The sequence below is a fragment of the Haliaeetus albicilla genome, chromosome 31 (genome assembly GCF_947461875.1).
Source record: "Haliaeetus albicilla chromosome 31, bHalAlb1.1, whole genome shotgun sequence".
NCBI classification, from domain to species: domain Eukaryota; kingdom Metazoa; phylum Chordata; class Aves; order Accipitriformes; family Accipitridae; genus Haliaeetus; species Haliaeetus albicilla.
This window is the reverse complement of record NC_091513.1, coordinates 399,387-414,174: the sequence shown is the minus strand read 5'-3', so window position 1 is coordinate 414,174 and position 14,788 is coordinate 399,387. Positions and strand designations below refer to the sequence as shown.

The 14,788-nt window shown below is 61.7% G+C and overlaps 1 protein-coding gene across 1 annotated transcript in view; it reads left to right on the top strand.

Moving 5' to 3' along the window:
• LOC138683085 (dual specificity tyrosine-phosphorylation-regulated kinase 1B-like) overlaps window positions 1-14,788 on the top strand; it is a 33,766-nt gene that overhangs the window by 16,112 nt on the left and 2,866 nt on the right. The window contains exons 6-10 of the mRNA XM_069774610.1: window positions 405-691; window positions 2,420-2,566; window positions 5,084-5,224; window positions 7,230-7,533; window positions 12,258-12,364. Of these exons, the coding sequence (XP_069630711.1) occupies window positions 405-691; window positions 2,420-2,566; window positions 5,084-5,224; window positions 7,230-7,533; window positions 12,258-12,364 (986 nt within the window). The remainder of the gene's footprint in view (window positions 1-404; window positions 692-2,419; window positions 2,567-5,083; window positions 5,225-7,229; window positions 7,534-12,257; window positions 12,365-14,788) is intronic.

Here is a 14,788-nt window from a genome sequence, read left to right as displayed (position 1 = left end):
GTTGTGGGGCAGGGAAGGGGACAAATATAACCTGGGGCAGGGGTTTGGGGGCAGTTGTGGGGCAGATCTTGTTGTTGGGGGGCAGTTGTGGGGCAGGGAGAGGCCAGATCCCACCTTGGACCCATATCTATGGGGCAGGGAAACAATTTGATCTACCGATCGACCACCAGATTTCGACGGGGGGCAATAATTTGGTGGGCAAACCTTACGGGGAAATTACGGGAGGAAGGAAGCAACGAGATGTCCTTGTGGGGGGGACAGATCCCCTTCCCACCATCCCCGCCCTATATCTATGGGGCAGAAAAACATCCCCATTTTCCTCCTCCTCCTTGACGAGGGGTCCTGATGCAAAATGCGCCCCCTAACCGCCCCCCCCCACCCCGTTTTTCTCGCCGTGCCGACAGTCCACCTCAAGCGTCACTTCATGTTCCGCAACCACCTCTGCCTGGCTTTCGAGCTCCTCTCCTACAACCTCTACGACCTCCTCCGCAACACCAATTTCCGCGGCGTCTCCCTCAACCTCACCCGCAAATTCGCCCAGCAGCTCTGCGCCGCCCTCCTCTTCCTCGCCACCCCCGAGCTCAGCATCATCCACTGCGACCTCAAACCCGAGAACATCCTCCTCTGCAACCCCAAACGCTCCGCCGTCAAAATCGTCGACTTCGGCAGCTCCTGCCAGCTCGGGCAGAGGGTGAGTTTGCCGGCAAGTGGGAGGAGGGGGGTGGAGCTGACGGTGGGCACGCCCACGCCGCTCAGGCTCCGCCTCCTGGGCCGGGAAGACCCGCCCCCGGGGTGCTGAGTCTTCCCCTCGGCAAGTTGGGGGATATGGAGCCTTAAGCCCCGCCCCCTGGTGGAGTAAGTCCCGCCCCCAGACCAGGAGGACACGCCCCTTTGTCTTGGCTCCGCCCCCGACAAGTTTAGGATTGTGGTGCATTAAGCCCCGCCCCTAAGGTGTAAGCCCTGCCCCAAGCCAGGAGGACACACCCCCTGCCTTGGCTCCACCCTCTGGGCTGGGAAGACCCGCCCCCTGATGGAGTAAGCCCTGCCCCCAAGTCAGGAGAACACACCCCTTTGTCTTGGCTCCGCCCTCTGGGCTGGGAAGACCCACCCCTGGGATGCTGAGTCCCGCCCCCAAGAATTTTAGGATTATGGAGCATTAAGTGCCGCCCCAAAGGTGTAAGCCCCGCCCCCAAGCCAGAAAGACACACCCCTTTGGCTTGGCTCCGCCTTCTGGGCTGGGAAGACCCGCCCACCCAATGCTGAGTCCTGTCATTGGCAAGTTTAGGGCTATGAGGCATTTAGCCCTGCCCCCTGATGGAATAAGCCCCGCCCCCAGGCCAGAAGGACACACCCCTCTGGCTTGGCTCCGCCTCCTGGGCTGGGAAGACACGCCCATGGGGTGCTGAGTCCCATCATTGGCAAGTTTGGGGCTATGGAGTGTTAAGTCCCGCCCCCAATGGAGTAAGCCACGCCCCAGACCAGGAGGACACACCCCCTGGCTTGGCTCTGCCTTCTCGGCTGGGAGGACCCGCCCCTGGGGTGCTGAGTCCCGCCCCCAACAATTTTAGGACTATGGAGCATTAAGCCCCGCCCCAAAGGTATAAGCCCTGCCCCCAGGCCAGAAGGACACACCCCCTGCCTTGGGTCCACCTCCTGGGCTGGGAAGACCCGCCCCGAGGATGCCAAGTCCCGCCCACAGCAAGTTTAGGCCCGCCCCCTGTAAAGAGTAAGCCACGCCCCCAGACCAGGAGGACACACCCCCTGGTTTGGCTCCGCCTCCTGGGGTGGGAAGACCCGCCCCCAGGATGCCAAGTCCCGCCCACAGCAAGTTTAGGCCTATAGAGCATTTAGCCCCGCCCCCTGTAAAGAGTAAGCCACGCCCCCAGACCAGGGCACACCCCTTTGCCTTGGCTGCGCCTCCTCGGCCGGGAAGACCCGCCCCCTCCCCTATTTGAGACCAGGGTGCTCTAAGCCCCGCCCCTGGGACCTGACCCCACCCCCTGCCTGTAGCTCCACCCCCTCCAGCTCACCCTGCCCCAATGTTCTTCTGGCCTCGGGGGGCGTCCTTAGCCCCGCCCCTTAGGTGTAGCCCCGCCCCTTAGGCGTAGCCCCGCCCCTTTGGCAATCCCCCGTCCCTTTTTAAAGGCACACACACGCCTCATCTCCCAAAGGGCCTCTCCCCTCCCTTTTTAGGACTTAGCCCCACCCCTTCCAGACCAGGCCCCGCCCTTTAGCCTTAGCCCCACCCCTAGGCATAGCCCCACCCCCTGGGCAATCCCCCCATCCCTTTTTAAAGGCACACACCCCCCCTCCTATCTCCCAAAGGGCCTCGCCCACCCCCTTTGGGGCTAAGCCCCACCCCCTGGGCATGTCCCCGCCCCCTGGGCGTGTCCCCACCTGACGCCCCGCCCCCTCCCAGATCTACCAGTACATCCAGAGCCGGTTCTACCGTTCCCCCGAGGTGCTGCTGGGGCTCCCCTACGACCTGGCCATCGACATGTGGTCCCTGGGCTGCATCCTGGTGGAGATGCACACCGGGGAGCCCCTCTTCAGCGGCGCTAATGAGGTGGGCGGGGCTTGGGGGAAGGGGCGGGGCCTGGGGGCGAGGGGTTGGGCCTGGGGTGAGGGGCGGGGGCTTGGGAGGGGGGACCTGGGGGGGGGTGTATGCTGGGGAAACCTGCTACAGTGGTGTTAATGAGGTGGGCGGGGCTTGGGGGAAGGGGCGGGGCCGTTGGGGGAGTGGGCGGGGCCTGGGGCGAGGGGTGGGGCCTGGGGGTGAGGGGCGGGGGCTTTGGAGGGGGGGACCTAGGGGGGTGTATGCTGGGGAAACCTGCTACAGTGGTGTTAATGTGGTGGGCGGGGCTTGAGGGGAAGGGGCGGGGCCTGTGGGGGAGTGGGCGGGGTCTGGGGGCGAGGGGCGGGGCCTGGGGGTGAGGGGCGGGGGCTCGGGAGGGGGGACCTAGGGGGGTGTATGCTGGGGAAACCTGCTAATGTGGTGTTAATGTGGTGGGCGGGGCTTGAGGAGAAGGGGCGTGGTTTGTGGAGGCAGTGGGCGGGGTCTGGGGGCGAGGGGCGGGGCCTGGGGGTGAGGGTGGGGCTCGGGAGGGGGACCTTGGTGGGGCGTATGCTGGGGAAACTGAATCCGGTGGGCGGGGCTTGAGGGAGGGGGCGGGGCCGCACCTGGCAGAGGTTCCCTCTGTTTCCAATGGGGTGGGCGGGGCTTCCTGGGCAAAGGGGGCGTGGTCTCCTGGGAGAAAGGAGGCGGGGCTTGGGCAGGGGAGGCGGGGTCAGGCGGGGCAGGGTTGGGGGCTGGAGGTGGAGCTGGGGTGGGTGTGGTTTATGTCAGGGAAGGCGGGGCCTTGTGGGGAAGGGGTGGGGTTTGGGCAAGGGGTGGGGCCTCGTGGCTTGTGGGCGGGGCTTGGAGTGGGCGGGGCTTCACTGGGGGAGGCAGGAGGGGACTTTGGGGACATCCCTGACAGGGTCGGGGTGGCCTTGGGGGCCCCGAAAAAGTCCCTGAGAGGGTCAGGGTGGCCTTGGGGACACCAAGGATGTCCTGGGCAGGACTGAGGTGGCCTTGGGGACCCCGGAGATGTCCCCAACAGGGTCAGGGTGGGCTCGGGGACCCCAGAGATGTCCCCAACAGGGTCAGGGTGGCCTTGGGGACATCTCTGATGGGGTCAAAGGTGGCCTTGGGGACCCCAGAGATGTCCCCAACAGGGTCAAGGTGTCCTTGGGGACCTCAGAAATGTCCCCAACAGGGTCAAGGTGGCCTTGGGGACCCCAGAGATGTCCCCAACAGGGTCAGGGTGGCCTTGGGGACATCCCTGACATGGTCAAGGTGGCCTTGGGGACCCTGGGGACATTCCCAACAGGGCCAGGGTGGCCTTGGGGACCCTGGAGATGTCCCCAACAGGGTCAGGGTGGCCTTGGGGACATCTCTGATGGGGTCAAAGGTGGCCTTGGGGACCCCAGAGATGTCCCCAACAGGGTCAAGGTGTCCTTGGGGACCTCAGAAATGTCCCCAACAGGGTCAAGGTGGTCTTGGGGACCCTGGAGATGTCCCCAACAGGGTCAGGGTGGCCTTGGGGACATCCCTGACATGGTCAAGGTGGCCTTGGGGACCCTGGGGACATTCCCAACAGGGCCAGGGTGGCCTTGGGGACCCTGGAGATGTCCCCAACAGGGTCAGGGTGGCCTTGGGGACATCTCTGATGGGGTCAAAGGTGGCCTTGGGGACCCCAGAGATGTCCCCAACAGGGTCAAGGTGTCCTTGGGGACCTCAGAAATGTCCCCAACAGGGTCAAGGTGGTCTTGGGGACCCTGGAGATGTCCCCAACAGGGTCAGGGTGGCCTTGGGGACATCCCTGACATGGTCAAGGTGGCCTTGGGGACCCTGGGGACATTCCCAACAGGGCCAGGGTGGCCTTGGGGACCCTGGAGATGTCCCCAACAGGGTCAGGGTGGCCTTGGGGACATCTCTGATGGGGTCAAAGGTGGCCTTGGGGACCCCAGAGATGTCCCCAACAGGGTCAAGGTGTCCTTGGGGACCTCAGAAATGTCCCCAACAGGGTCAAGGTGGTCTTGGGGACCCTGGAGATGTCCCCAACAGGGTCAGGGTGGCCTTGGGGACATCCCTGACATGGTCAAGGTGGCCTTGGGGACCCTGGGGACATTCCCAACAGGGCCAGGGTGGTCTTGGGGACATCCCTGAGAGGGTCAGGGTGGCCTTGGGGACCCTGGAGATGTCCCCAACAGGGTCAGGGTGGGCTCGGGGACATCCTTGGGCGGCGCTGGGGTGGCCTTGGGGACCGTAATGATGTCACGCCAAGGTCAGGGTGACCTTGGGGACATCCTCGGTGTCCCCAAGCCACGTTGACGAAAGACGGCGGTGACACCAAGGCTGCCACATCCCCTTTCCTCTTCCCCCATTCCCTGAGTACTTGATGGGGGGGGGGTCTTGGGGACATCCCGGCCATTGCTGGTGGGCCGGGGGTGACCTCAGGGACGACGGTGACCTCAAGGGTGACAACAGTGACGTCATGTCGTGTGTGTCCCCCCCACCGTGTCTCCTCCCTGTCCCCAGGCCGACCAGATGAACCGGATCGTGGAGGTGCTGGGGCTGCCCCCCCCCCACATGCTGGAACAGGCTCCCAAAGCCCGAAAATACTTCGAGAAGCTTCCGGAAGGGGGGTGGGCCCTCAAGAGAAACAAGGAGAGCAAGAAGGTGAGCGGGACCTTCCCAGTATGGACCAGTAAGGTCTTTGGCACCTCCCGGTGTGGACCAGGAGATCTTCAGGACCTCCCAGGATCCACGCAGTTGGCCCTCGGTCCCTCCCAGGATGTGCCAGTGGCTCTGAATTGTATCCCAGTATGACCCAGTAGCCTTTCAGGGCCTCCCAGTATGGCCCAGTAGCTCTTTGGGGCATCCCAGTGTAGCCCAGCAGGTCTTCAGGACCTCCCAGGATCCACGCAGTTGGTCCTAGGTCCCTCCCAGGATGTGCCAGTGGCTCTGAATTGTATCCCAGTATGACCCAGTAGCCTTTCAGGGCCTCCCAATATGGCCCAGTAGCCCTTCAGGACCTCCCAGTATAGCCCAGTAGCCCTTCAGGACCTCCCAGTATGGCCCAGTAGCTCTTTGGGGCCTCCCAGTGTAGCCCGGTAGATCTTCAGAACCTCCCAAGAACTACTTAGTTGGTCTTAGGTGCTTCCTGCTATGTCTCAGTGGTTTTAAATTGTATCCCAGTATATACCAGTAATCTTTCAGAGTCTCCCAGTATGGACCAGTAGCCCTTCAGCACTTCCCAGTATGGACCAGTAGCCCTTCAGAACCTCCCAGGAGCTACTCAGTTCCTCCTTGGTGCCTCTCAGGATGTGTCAGTGCCTCTGAATTGTATCCCAGTATAACCCGGTAGCTCTTTAGGACCTCCCAGTATAGACCAGTAGCCCTTTAGGACCTCCCAGTATGGCCCGGTAGCTCTTTGGGGTCTCCCAGTATGGCCCAGTAGATCTTCAGAACCTCCCAGGATCCCCTCAGTTGCTCCTCGGTGCCTCCCGGTATGTCCCAATGCCTCTGAAGCACATCCCAGTGCTTCCCAGTATGGCCCAGTATCCCATCAAAGCCTCCAAGGAGCCCACCCAAACCCCCTTCCCGTGCCCTAGAGACCCCCAAACCCCTCAGACCCCCCCCAGGACCCCCCAAACCCCTTGGATCTCCCCCCAGGACCCCCCCAAACTCTCAGATCTCCCCCAAGGACCCCCCCTTAGGGACCCCCCCAAACTCTCAGATCTCCCCCAGGACCCCCCAAACTTTCAGGGACTCCCCCCAGGATCCCCCAAACCACCAGATCTCCCCCCAGGACCCCCCAAACCCCTCAGACCCACCTTAGGGACCCCCCAAACCCCTCAGATCTCCCTTAGGACCCCCCCAAACTCTCAGATCTCCCCCCAAGGACCCCCCCAAACCCATGAGATCCACCCAGGACCCCCCCAAACTTTCAGATCTCCCCCCCAGGTACCCCCCAAACCTCCTTTCCCACCCAGAACCCCCAAGGACCCCCCCAAGACCCCCCAAAAAGTCAGATGGCCCCCCAGGGACCCCCCCCAAACCCATGAGACCCACCCAGGACCCCCCAAACCCCTCAGATCTCCCCCCAGGTACCCCCAAACCTCCTTTCCCCCCTCCCAGAACCCCCAAGGACCCCCCCAAACCACCAGATCTCCCCCCAGGACCCCCCAAAAAGTCAGATATCCCCCCAGGGACCTCCCCCAAACCCATGAGATCCCCCCAGGACCCCCCCAAACTGTCAGATCTCCCCCCCAGGGACCCCCCAAACTCTCAGATCTCCCCCAAGGACCCCCCAAAAAGTCAGATATCCCCCCAGGGACCTCCCCCAAACCCATGAGATCCCCCCAGGACCCCGCCAAATTGTCAGATCTCCCCCCAGGGACCCCCCTAAATCACCAGATCTCCCCCCAAGACCCCCCAAAAAGTCGGATCGCCCCCCCAATGCCCCCCCCAAACCCATGAGATCCACCCAGGACCCCCCAAACCTCCTTCCCCCACCCTCCATGACCCCCAAGGACCCCCCCAAACCCCCTCGGTTCCCCCCAAACCCACCTCCCCGCTTCCCAACAACACCCCCCCGTCCCCGACACCCACCCAACGTCCTCACCGGTGGGTGTCGTCCCGCCCCCCCCCCCCCCCCCCCCCCCATCCCAATTTCTCGCAGGAATACAAGGTGCCGGGAACGCGACGACTCCACGAGGTGCTGGGGGTGGAGAGCGGCGGGCCGGGGGGCCGTCGGGCGGGGGAGCAAGGCCACGCCCCTTCGGACTACTTAAAATTCAAGGATTTAGTCTTACGGATGTTGGATTACGAACCCCGAAGTCGCATCACCCCCTTCTACGCTCTCCAACACAATTTCTTCAAAAAAACCAACGACGAAGGCACCAACACCAGTAACAGCACTTCCACCAGTCCCGCCATGGAGCATAGTCACAGCACCAGTACCACCAGTTCCATCTCCAGTTCGGGTAGGGACACCCACCCACCTCCCGGGGTTCTGGGTGATGGGTTTGGGAGAGCTGGGTCATCGTGGTGGGGCCAAAATGGGACCGTGGGGTTTGGTTGTGTCCCAGATCCATCGCTGTCCCACCAGGATCCATGTCGTGATGGGTGGTGGCTCCTCAGGCCACCACGACTCCCAGTTCTGTCCCATCTCTGTCCCACCAGGATCCGTGTCCTGATGGGTGGTGGCCTGGTGACCCACCACAACCTCTTGGTCCTGTCCCATCCCTGTCTTTGTCCCTCCAGGATCCCTGTCCTGATGGGTGGTGGCTCCTCAAATCACCATGACACCCAGTTCTGTCCCATCCTTGTCCCACCGGGACCCATCTCCTGATGGGTGGTGGCTCCTCAGGTCACCACAACACCCAGTTCTGTCCCATCCCTGTCCCAGTCCCACGAGGATCCCTGTCCTGATGGGTGGTGGCTTCTCAGGTCACCACAACTCCCAGTTCTGTCCCATCCCTGTCCCACCGGGATCCGTGTCCTGATGGGTGGTGGCTCCTCAGGCCACCACAACCTCTTGGTCCTGTCCCATCCCTGTCTTTGTCCCTCCAGGATCCATGTCCTGATGGGTGGTGGCTCCTCAGGCCACCACGACACCCAGTTCTGTCCCATCCCTGTCCTTGTCCCACCAGGATCCGTGTCCTGATGGGTGGTGGCTCCTCAAATCACCATGACACCCAGTTCTGTCCCATCCTTGTCCCACCGGGACCCATCTCCTGATGGGTGGTGGCTCCTCAGGTCACCACGACACCCAGTTCTGTCCCATCCCTGTCCTTGTCCCACCAGGATCCCTGTCCTGATGGGTGGTGGCTCCTCAAATCACCATGACACCCAGTTCTGTCCCATCCTTGTCCCACCGGGACCCATCTCCTGATGGGTGGTGGCTCCTCAGGTCACCACAACACCCAGTTCTGTCCCATCCCTGTCCCAGTCCCACGAGGATCCCTGTCCTGATGGGTGGTGGCTTCTCAGGTCACCACAACTCCCAGTTCTGTCCCATCCCTGTCCCACCGGGATCCGTGTCCTGATGGGTGGTGGCTCCTCAGGCCACCACAACCTCTTGGTCCTGTCCCATCCCTGTCTTTGTCCCTCCAGGATCCATGTCCTGATGGGTGGTGGCTCCTCAGGCCACCACGACACCCAGTTCTGTCCCATCCCTGTCCCAGTCCCACGAGGATCCCTGTCCTGATGGGTGGTGGCTTCTCAGGTCACCACAACTCCCAGTTCTGTCCCATCCCTGTCCCACCGGGATCCGTGTCCTGATGGGTGGTGGCTCCTCAGGCCACCACAACCTCTTGGTCCTGTCCCATCCCTGTCTTTGTCCCTCCAGGATCCATGTCCTGATGGGTGGTGGCTCCTCAGGCCACCACGACACCCAGTTCTGTCCCATCCCTGTCCTTGTCCCACCAGGATCCGTGTCCTGATGGGTGGTGGCTCCTCAAATCACCATGACACCCAGTTCTGTCCCATCCTTGTCCCACCGGGACCCATCTCCTGATGGGTGGTGGCTCCTCAGGTCACCACGACACCCAGTTCTGTCCCATCCCTGTCCTTGTCCCACCAGGATCCCTGTCCTGATGGGTGGTGGCTCCTCAAATCACCATGACACCCAGTTCTGTCCCATCCTTGTCCCACCGGGACCCATCTCCTGATGGGTGGTGGCTCCTCAGGTCACCACAACACCCAGTTCTGTCCCATCCCTGTCCCAGTCCCACGAGGATCCCTGTCCTGATGGGTGGTGGCTTCTCAGGTCACCACAACTCCCAGTTCTGTCCCATCCCTGTCCCACCGGGATCCGTGTCCTGATGGGTGGTGGCTCCTCAGGCCACCACAACCTCTTGGTCCTGTCCCATCCCTGTCTTTGTCCCTCCAGGATCCATGTCCTGATGGGTGGTGGCTCCTCAGGCCACCACGACACCCAGTTCTGTCCCATCCCTGTCCTTGTCCCACCAGGATCCGTGTCCTGATGGGTGGTGGCTCCTCAAATCACCATGACACCCAGTTCTGTCCCATCCTTGTCCCACCGGGACCCATCTCCTGATGGGTGGTGGCTCCTCAGGTCACCACGACACCCAGTTCTGTCCCATCCCTGTCCTTGTCCCACCAGGATCCCTGTCCTGATGGGTGGTGGCTCCTCAAATCACCATGACACCCAGTTCTGTCCCATCCTTGTCCCACCGGGACCCATCTCCTGATGGGTGGTGGCTCCTCAGGTCACCACGACACCCAGTTCTGTCCCATCCCTGTCCTTGTCCCACCAGGATCCGTGTCCTGATGGGTGGTGGCTCCTCAAATCACCATGACACCCAGTTCTGTCCCATCCTTGTCCCACCGGGACCCATCTCCTGATGGGTGGTGGCTCCTCAGGTCACCACAACACCCAGTTCTGTCCCATCCCTGTCCCAGTCCCACGAGGATCCCTGTCCTGATGGGTGGTGGCTTCTCAGGTCACCACAACTCCCAGTTCTGTCCCATCCCTGTCCCACCGGGATCCGTGTCCTGATGGGTGGTGGCTCCTCAGGCCACCACAACCTCTTGGTCCTGTCCCATCCCTGTCTTTGTCCCTCCAGGATCCATGTCCTGATGGGTGGTGGCTCCTCAGGCCACCACGACACCCAGTTCTGTCCCATCCCTGTCCTTGTCCCACCAGGATCCGTGTCCTGATGGGTGGTGGCTCCTCAAATCACCATGACACCCAGTTCTGTCCCATCCTTGTCCCACCGGGACCCATCTCCTGATGGGTGGTGGCTCCTCAGGTCACCACGACACCCAGTTCTGTCCCATCCCTGTCCTTGTCCCACCAGGATCCCTGTCCTGATGGGTGGTGGCTCCTCAAATCACCATGACACCCAGTTCTGTCCCATCCTTGTCCCACCGGGACCCATCTCCTGATGGGTGGTGGCTCCTCAGGTCACCACAACACCCAGTTCTGTCCCATCCCTGTCCCAGTCCCACGAGGATCCCTGTCCTGATGGGTGGTGGCTTCTCAGGTCACCACAACTCCCAGTTCTGTCCCATCCCTGTCCCACCGGGATCCGTGTCCTGATGGGTGGTGGCTCCTCAGGCCACCACAACCTCTTGGTCCTGTCCCATCCCTGTCTTTGTCCCTCCAGGATCCATGTCCTGATGGGTGGTGGCTCCTCAGGCCACCACGACACCCAGTTCTGTCCCATCCCTGTCCTTGTCCCACCAGGATCCCTGTCCTGATGGGTGGTGGCTCCTCAAATCACCATGACACCCAGTTCTGTCCCATCCTTGTCCCACCGGGACCCATCTCCTGATGGGTGGTGGCTCCTCAGGTCACCACGACACCCAGTTCTGTCCCATCCCTGTCCTTGTCCCACCAGGATCCCTGTCCTGATGGGTGGTGGCTCCTCAAATCACCATGACACCCAGTTCTGTCCCATCCTTGTCCCACCGGGACCCATCTCCTGATGGGTGGTGGCTCCTCAGGTCACCACGACACCCAGTTCTGTCCCATCCCTGTCCTTGTCCCACCAGGATCCGTGTCCTGATGGGTGGTGGCTCCTCAAATCACCATGACACCCAGTTCTGTCCCATCCTTGTCCCACCGGGACCCATCTCCTGATGGGTGGTGGCTCCTCAGGTCACCACGACACCCAGTTCTGTCCCATCCCTGTCCCAGTCCCACGAGGATCCCTGTCCTGATGGGTGGTGGCTTCTCAGGTCACCACGACTCCCAGTTCTGTCCCATCCCTGTCCCACCAGGATCCGTGTCCTGATGGGTGGTGGCTCCTCAGGCCACCACAACCTCTTGGTCCTGTCCCATCCCTGTCCTTGTCCCACCAGGATCCGTGTCCTGATGGGTGGTGGTCCCTCAGGCCACCACGACACCCAGTTCTGTCCCATCCTTGTCCCACCAGGATCCATCTCCCGATGGGTGGTGGCTCCTCGGGTCGCCATGACACCCAGTTCTGTCCCGTCCCTGTCCTTGTCCCACCAGGATCCATGTCCTGATGGGTGGTGGCTCCTCAGGTCACCACAAGCTACTGGTCTTCTCCTGTCCCATCCCTGTCCCACCGGGATCCATGTCCTGATGGGTGGTGGCCTGGTGACCCACCACAACCTCTTGGTCCTGTCCCATCCCTGTCCTTGTCCCACCAGGATCCGTGTCCTGATGGGTGGTGGCTCCCCAGGCCACCACGACACCCGTTTCTGTCCCATCCCTGTCCCACCAGGATCCGTGTCCTGATGGGTGGTGGTTCCTCAGGCCACCACAACTCCCAGTTCTGTCCCATCCCTGTCCCACCAGGATCCATGTCCCGATGGGTGGTGGCTCCTCAAATCACCATGACACCCAGTTCTGTCCCGTCCCTGTCCTTGTCCCACCAGGATCCATGTCCTGATGGGTGGTGGCTCCTCAGACCACGACACCCATTTCTCTCCCATCCCTGTCCCACTGGGATCCATCTCCCGATGGGTGGTGGCTCCCCAGGCCACCACGACACCTCATCCTGTCCCATCCCTGTCCCTCCACAATCGGTGACATCTCCTGGGGCCACCACCGTTCCTTGAAACCCCACCGGACTTCTCCATCCCCTTCCCCAACCCCAGCCCTCCCAGCTCCATCTCCTCCTTGGTGACATCTCCCCGGATCACCCCGTCCCCTTGGGGACATCTTCGTCCCACCCCACCGCCGCTGATGTCCTCCTTGTCCCCCGGGCAGGTGGCTCCAGCGGCTCTTCCAACGACAACCGCAGTTACCGCTACAGCAACCGCTACTACGGGACCGCGGCCCCCACCCACACCGACTACGAGATGCAGAGCCCCCAGGTAACGCCGGTGGCACCCATGGGTGCCACCACCCACCACCGGGGACAACCCGGCCAGGGCGGGTGGGAGATACGGACCTTGGGGACGTCCTGGTCATACTGGGTGGGAGATGTGGACCTTGGGGACCTTTAGGATCTCTCTAGTGACACTGGGAAGGTGATGTGGGTGTTGAGGACCCTCAGGATCCCTCTAGTGACACCAGGAGGGTGACATGGACCTTGGGGACCTTCAGGATCCCTCTAGTGACACCAGGAGGGTGACATGGACCTTGGGGACCTTCAGGATCCCTCTAGTGACACCAGGAAGGTGACATGGACCTTGGGGACACCCCTGGTCACAGTGGATGGGTGACATGGACTTTAGGGACTCTCAGGAACCCTCTAGTGACACCAGGAGGGTGATGTGGACATTGGGGACACTCAGGACCCGTCTACTGTCACCAGAAAGGTGACAAGGACCTTGGGGACCTTCAGGAACCTTCTAGTGACACCAGGAGGGTGACATGGACCTTGGGGACCTTCAGGATCCCTCTAGTGACACCAGGAAGGTGACATGGACCTTGGAGACACCCCTGGTCACAGTGGGTGGGTGATATGGACCTTGGGGACCTTCAGGAACCCTCTAGTGACACCGGGAAGGTGACATGGACCTTGGGGACACCCCTGGTCACAGTGGGTGGGAGACATGGACCTTGGGCACCTTCAGGAACCTTCTAGTGACACCAGGAGGGTGACATGGACCTTGGGGACCTTCAGGATCCCTCTAGTGACACCAGGAAGGTGACATGGACCTTGGAGACACCCCTGGTCACAGTGGGTGGGTGATATGGACCTTGGGGACCTTCAGGAACCCTCTAGTGACACCGGGAAGGTGACATGGACCTTGGGGACACCCCTGGTCACAGTGGGTGGGAGACATGGACCTTGGGCACCTTCAGGAACCTTCTAGTGACACCAGGAGGGTGACATGGACCTTGGGGACCTTCAGGATCCCTCTAGTGACACCAGGAAGGTGACATGGACCTTGGAGACACCCCTGGTCACAGTGGGTGGGTGATATGGACCTTGGGGACCTTCAGGAACCCTCTAGTGACACCGGGAAGGTGACATGGACCTTGGGGACACCCCTGGTCACAGTGGGTGGGAGACATGGACCTTGGGCACCTTCAGGAACCTTCTAGTGACACCAGGAGGGTGACATGGACCTTGGGGACCTTCAGGATCCCTCTAGTGACACCAGGAAGGTGACATGGACCTTGGAGACACCCCTGGTCACAGTGGGTGGGTGATATGGACCTTGGGGACCTTCAGGAACCCTCTAGTGACACCGGGAAGGTGACATGGACCTTGGGGACACCCCTGGTCACAGTGGGTGGGAGACATGGACCTTGGGCACCTTCAGGAACCTTCTAGTGACACCAGGAGGGTGACATGGACCTTGGGGACCTTCAGGATCCCTCTAGTGACACCAGGAAGGTGACATGGACCTTGGAGACACCCCTGGTCACAGTGGGTGGGTGATATGGACCTTGGGGACCTTCAGGAACCCTCTAGTGACACCGGGAAGGTGACATGGACCTTGGGGACACCCCTGGTCACAGTGGGTGGGAGACATGGACCTTGGGCACCTTCAGGAACCTTCTAGTGACACCAGGAGGGTGACATGGACCTTGGGGACCTTCAGGATCCCTCTAGTGACACCAGGAAGGTGACATGGACCTTGGGGACCTTCAGGAACCTTCTGGTGGCACAAGGAGGGTGACACGGACCTTAGGGACCTTCAGGAACCTTCTGGTGGCACCAGGAGGGTGACATGGACATTGGGGACACTCAGGATCCCTCTAGTGTCACCAAGAAGGTGACATGGGCCTTGGGGACACCCATGGTCACAGCGGGTGGGAGACATGGACCTTGGGGACCTTCAGGATCTCTCTAGTGACACCGGGTGGGAGACATGGACCTTGGGGACACCCCTGGTCACAGTGGATGGGTGACATGGACTTTGGGGACCCTCAGGAACCCTCTAGTGACACCAGGAGGGTGATGTGGACATTGGGGACACTCAGGACCCGTCTAGTGTCACCAGGAAGGTGACAAGGACCTTGGGGACCTTCAGGAACCTTCTAGTGACACCAGGAAGGTGACATGGGCCTTGGGTGCACCCGTGGTCACAGCGGGTGGGAGACATGGACCTTGGGGACCTTCAGGATCCCTCTAGTGACACCAGGAAGGTGACAAGGACCTTGGGGACCTTCAGGAACCTTCTAGTGACATCAGGAAGGTGACATGGGCCTTGGATGCACCCGTGGTCACAGCGGGTGGGAGACATGGACCTTGGGGACCTTCAAGATCCCTCTAGTGACACCGGGAAGGTGGCATGGACCTTGGGGACACCAAGTTCTGCTGGCCATGAGACGGGGACTTT